Raw genomic sequence first — 4,102 nt, forward strand, 5'->3', positions numbered from 1 at the left:
TCTTAGATACCATTCAATAAAAAAGAATGTTTAAGAACAGATATGGAAAAGACAGGAATCCTTGCAAAAGATGGAAGAAGGGTCCAGAGAAGAGAGCTCCAATGACACCCACCAAACAATTTGATATAGAGTTCTGACTTACAAGATTCGAAATTTGTTCTCTGTTCTATCATATTATTCTAATTATCTGGGCAGTTTCCAGGGGAATGCTATCTCTTAGCAATTGTAAGGTGAATGTGTCAGCAATATATTGATTAAATCCTGGTGCTGTGAGGTTAGGAGTGGAGCAGGAGCTTCAGCTGGACAAAAGTTCCATGTACATTCTATCCACCAAAGGACTTCTCAATACATCTGGTTAGGGTAAGGCCACAGTGGCAGAAAAGAGACCGGGTTTTCTCCTGCATGGATCCGTTGGTGTCTCTTGTGGTGAGAGCTGCGGCTGAAACTCTTCCCACAGTAAGTGCATGTATATGGCTTCTCCCCTGTGTGGATGCGGTTATGCTGGGTGAGAGTAGATTTGTCGGTGAAGCTCTTTCCACAGTCAGCACAGGTGTAGGGCTTCTCCCCTGTGTGGATTCTCTTGTGTCTAATAAGGTTGGAGCTGACATTGAAACATTTCCCACAGTGATTGCACTCAAAGGGCTTCTCGCCCGTATGGATGCGCATGTGCTTGACCAGATCTGAGGTCTGGTTGAAGCTCTGCCAGCATTCAGCACATGTGTGGGGGATTTCAAAGGGAGGATTTTGCTTCTTGGAGACTCTGGTCTTTTTGCCTTTGCTAGGAGCCAATGAGTTGGTGGCAGCACTGCCCTCTGGGTGGCTGCATTTGCTTTGCTGTTTTCCTGGTGGGCTCTTCAGATGCCGCTTGTGATGGGAGCTGCGGCTGAATGTTTTCCCACAGTCAATACACTGATAGGGCTTCTCTCCAGTGTGGGTCCGGACATGTTGAACCAAGGTCGATTTGTCAGTAAAACTTTTCCCGCACTCAGAGCAAAGGTATGGTTTCTCACCTGTATGGATTCTCTGATGCCTACTCAGGTTGGAACTGACGCTGAATGTTTTCCCACAATCTGAGCATTTATAGGGCTTCTCTCCAGAGTGGATTCTCTGGTGGTTAATCAGATCAGAGCTCTGCACAAAAGTTTGCCCACACTCTGTGCAAATGCTCGAGTTCTCTCCTGAGGAGGTTCTCTGTGGAGCAGTGGTGCCTTTGCGTTTCCTCACCTTTTTATGAAGAATGTCCACTTTACCCTTCTTGTCTACCAGAAAAAAGTTCTGCGGCTGCTCTTCTGACTTCCTCTGACCCTTTGGTCGTCTTTTCTGACCTGATGCCGCAGGACCTTTCACTTTGGACCGTTTTGGAGGCATTTTGTTTGGATTCTGCTGAGAGGTGAACACTTTCCTCTGAAGTTACAGTTGGACCCCCATAACCTGTTGAGAGAAATAAAGACAACAAATTCACATATGATACAACAATGAATGTGGTGTGCAGAAATCTGTTTTGGTTATATCAACATTTTGACCATCACAAACAGAAAGCACTTTCTGGACTCCAGTCCTGTGTGACATTTCCCCCTCCCCCTTTCCTTTCCTCATAAAGTCCTGCTTACATTTTAAAACTTTGACATGGGAAAATCTTCACAAACACTCCTTTCTTCCTTGTATCCAGCTTTAATTCAGAGTACTTTAGCTGGCCTGAGCTTGGAAAAATTCCTTTTTTGGTTCCATGCTATCTGGGTGCTTTGGGAAATTGTTGTCCAAAAAATTAAATTTTCCAAGCTCTGGTCCACTTCCATTTCTTCAGCAGAGCCTTTCTTATTCTCTTACTGTAGAACAGTCACAGCAGGGGTAGGCAACCTGCGGCCCACGGGCCGGATGCGGCCCCAGCCCGGTCCTGCCGCCGATTGCCGCCGGGGCCTTTGGCGTCTCGCACGAGGGGCATGGTGGGGCAATTGTCTATAGAAGCCTCAGAAACATGCATTTATATTAACATTTTTTAAAAAATCAGCAATTTTTTTCGTGTGTCCTCCATTTTTTATTTAAAAGTGCCCTCCATTTGAAAATTTTGCCCTACATTTGTCCCGGTTTATTTATTTATTTATTTTTTAAAACATTATTTAATTATTTATTTTTTGGCTTCGGCCCCCCAGTTGTCTGAGGGACAGCAACCCGGCCCCCGGCTCAAAAGGGTTGCCTACCCCTGAGTCACAGGATTGTTGCCACTGTTTTCGAAACACAGCTCCTGGGCATTTTAGAATTGTGTTGTTGTTGCGTGCCTCCACGTCATTCCCAATTTATGATGACCCTAAGATGAACCTATTGCAGGGTTTTCTTGGCAAGATTTGTTCAGAATAGGTTTGTCATTGCCTTCCTTTGAGGCTGAGAGGATGTGACTTGCTCAAGGTGCGTTTCTGTGGTTGAGCAGGGATTCAAACCCTGATCTCTCAGACCTACTCCAACACTCAGCCAATACACTGTGATGGCTCCTTAAAGTAGACACAAATTCAACAAACCGAACTTTCCTCACTACATGCTACATCCCCAAAAACAGTGATACAGTCGGCCAAGAAAACCCCATGACAGGTTCACCTTAGGGTTTCAAAAAATCTGAAACGACTTGAACGCACACACACAGACACACAAGGCAAACCTACCACAGTAAGCGATATTGTCAAGGCAAGTCACACTCTCTCAGGCTCAGGGGTAGGCAATGGCAAACCCCTCCCTGAACAAATCCTGCCAAGAAAACACCTTAGGGTTGCCACAGGTCTGAAACCACTTGAAGGCATACACAGAGACACACAAGGCAAACCTACCATGAGGTTTTCTTGGTAAAACATTTTGTCAAGGCAAGTCACACTCAGCCTCAAGGGGAGGCAATGGTAAACCCTTCCCTGAACAAATCTTGCCAGGAAAACCCCATGACAGGGTCTCTATAAGTCAGAAATGAACTGAAGGAAAATTGGGGGCTACAGGAAAAGAGATTCCACATCAACATTAGGAGGAACTTGGAACACACTCCTTTGGAGTGCGGTGGAGTTAAAGTTAAGAGGTGGCATAATAGCCACATTTCAATATTTGAAAGGATGTCAGAAAGCTTGTTTTCTGCTACTCCAGAGAATAGGAAATGGAACAACAGATTCAAGCTATGGGAAAAGAAATTCCACCTCAACATTAGGAAGAACTTTCCTCACCATAAGAGCCATTTGACAGTGGAACAGACTCCCTTGGAAAGTGGCGGAGTCTCCTTCTTGGGAGGTCTTTAAACAGAGGGCTGGGTGGCCATCTGTCATAGGGGGTGTTTTGATTGAGAGTTCCTGCATGGCAGAATGGGGTTGGACTGGATGGCCCTTGGGGCCTCTTCCAACTTTTCTATGATCCTATGAAGGCACATGACAAAATAATAATAAAATTATTATTTTAATAATTTAAATGATAATAAATAAAAAAAAACTGTTGTCCATTTTTTTGGACAGTTCCCCAAATCCCCCTGAATAGAAACTTTTCCAGTCATCATCATCATCCCTTTTGTTGAAAGGACCTTCTATTTTCTGGGAGGGCCAGGCTTACTTTGAGGAGAAGGCTCCCAGGAGGGTGTGTGTGAAAAGACAAATGATGGTGGGGGGGTCCCTCTTTCCTTGAGGGGGGACCCCAGTGCCCTCTTGCTGCCTTTCCTGGGGGAGACTGGCTTCTTAGGCCTGGAAGCCTCCCTCCTGAGGATCTGAAAAGCTGAAGGGATTGATTGAGAGAGAGAGAAATGTCCTCCTCTGGAGGCTGAGGGGGGGCTCCCTTCAGCAGGATCTGGCTCCAATCTCTCCCCTCCAAGGGGCTCTGCTCGGATTTGGGGGTCGCAATGGAAGTGGAGGGGAGGGGGAGACAGGAAGCACCATGGCTGCCTAACCTGGGAAGCCCAACCTCAATGGGGAGAAGGGAGGAGAAGGGAAGAAGAAAGAGAGCAGGAAGGAGAGAGGCTTCCCACAACTAGAGTCCTCTAGTGGCCATCCTCCTGACAGAAAGCCCTGGCAGGCCTCTGAGGAGCAGAAGGTTCAAGGCTGCTAGCTTTTAGCCTCAGACTACATCCACACTATCATCATCATCATCA

The 4,102-nt window shown here is 46.2% G+C and overlaps 1 protein-coding gene across 3 annotated transcripts; it reads right to left on the minus strand.

The window, feature by feature from the left end:
• On the minus strand, nucleotides 1-3,990 carry LOC121920937 (zinc finger protein 501-like). 3 transcript variants are annotated; one of them, XM_042448246.1, is made up of 2 exons: nucleotides 3,571-3,990; nucleotides 1-1,431 (listed from the first exon to the last, which is right to left on the minus strand). In XM_042448246.1, the coding sequence occupies exon 2, from the start codon at nucleotides 1,366-1,368 to the stop codon at nucleotides 343-345; it is 1,026 nt and encodes a 341-aa protein (XP_042304180.1). In that variant the 5' UTR covers nucleotides 1,369-1,431; nucleotides 3,571-3,990; the 3' UTR covers nucleotides 1-342. The 3 variants fall into 3 exon arrangements, with proteins under 3 accessions (XP_042304180.1, XP_042304183.1, XP_042304181.1); XM_042448249.1 differs by lacking the exon at nucleotides 3,571-3,990 and adding an exon at nucleotides 3,195-3,243; XM_042448247.1 differs by lacking the exon at nucleotides 3,571-3,990 and adding an exon at nucleotides 1,611-1,826.
• Nucleotides 3,991-4,102: the final 112 nt, after the last annotated feature.

This window comes from Sceloporus undulatus, chromosome 2 (genome assembly GCF_019175285.1).
Source record: "Sceloporus undulatus isolate JIND9_A2432 ecotype Alabama chromosome 2, SceUnd_v1.1, whole genome shotgun sequence".
NCBI classification, from domain to species: Eukaryota; Metazoa; Chordata; class Lepidosauria; order Squamata; family Phrynosomatidae; genus Sceloporus; species Sceloporus undulatus.

Coding starts and splice junctions, on each gene's coding strand:
- LOC121920937 (XM_042448246.1), bottom strand. CDS start 1,368: ATGCCTCCAAAACGGTCCAAAGTGAAAGGTCCTGCGGCATCAGGTCAG.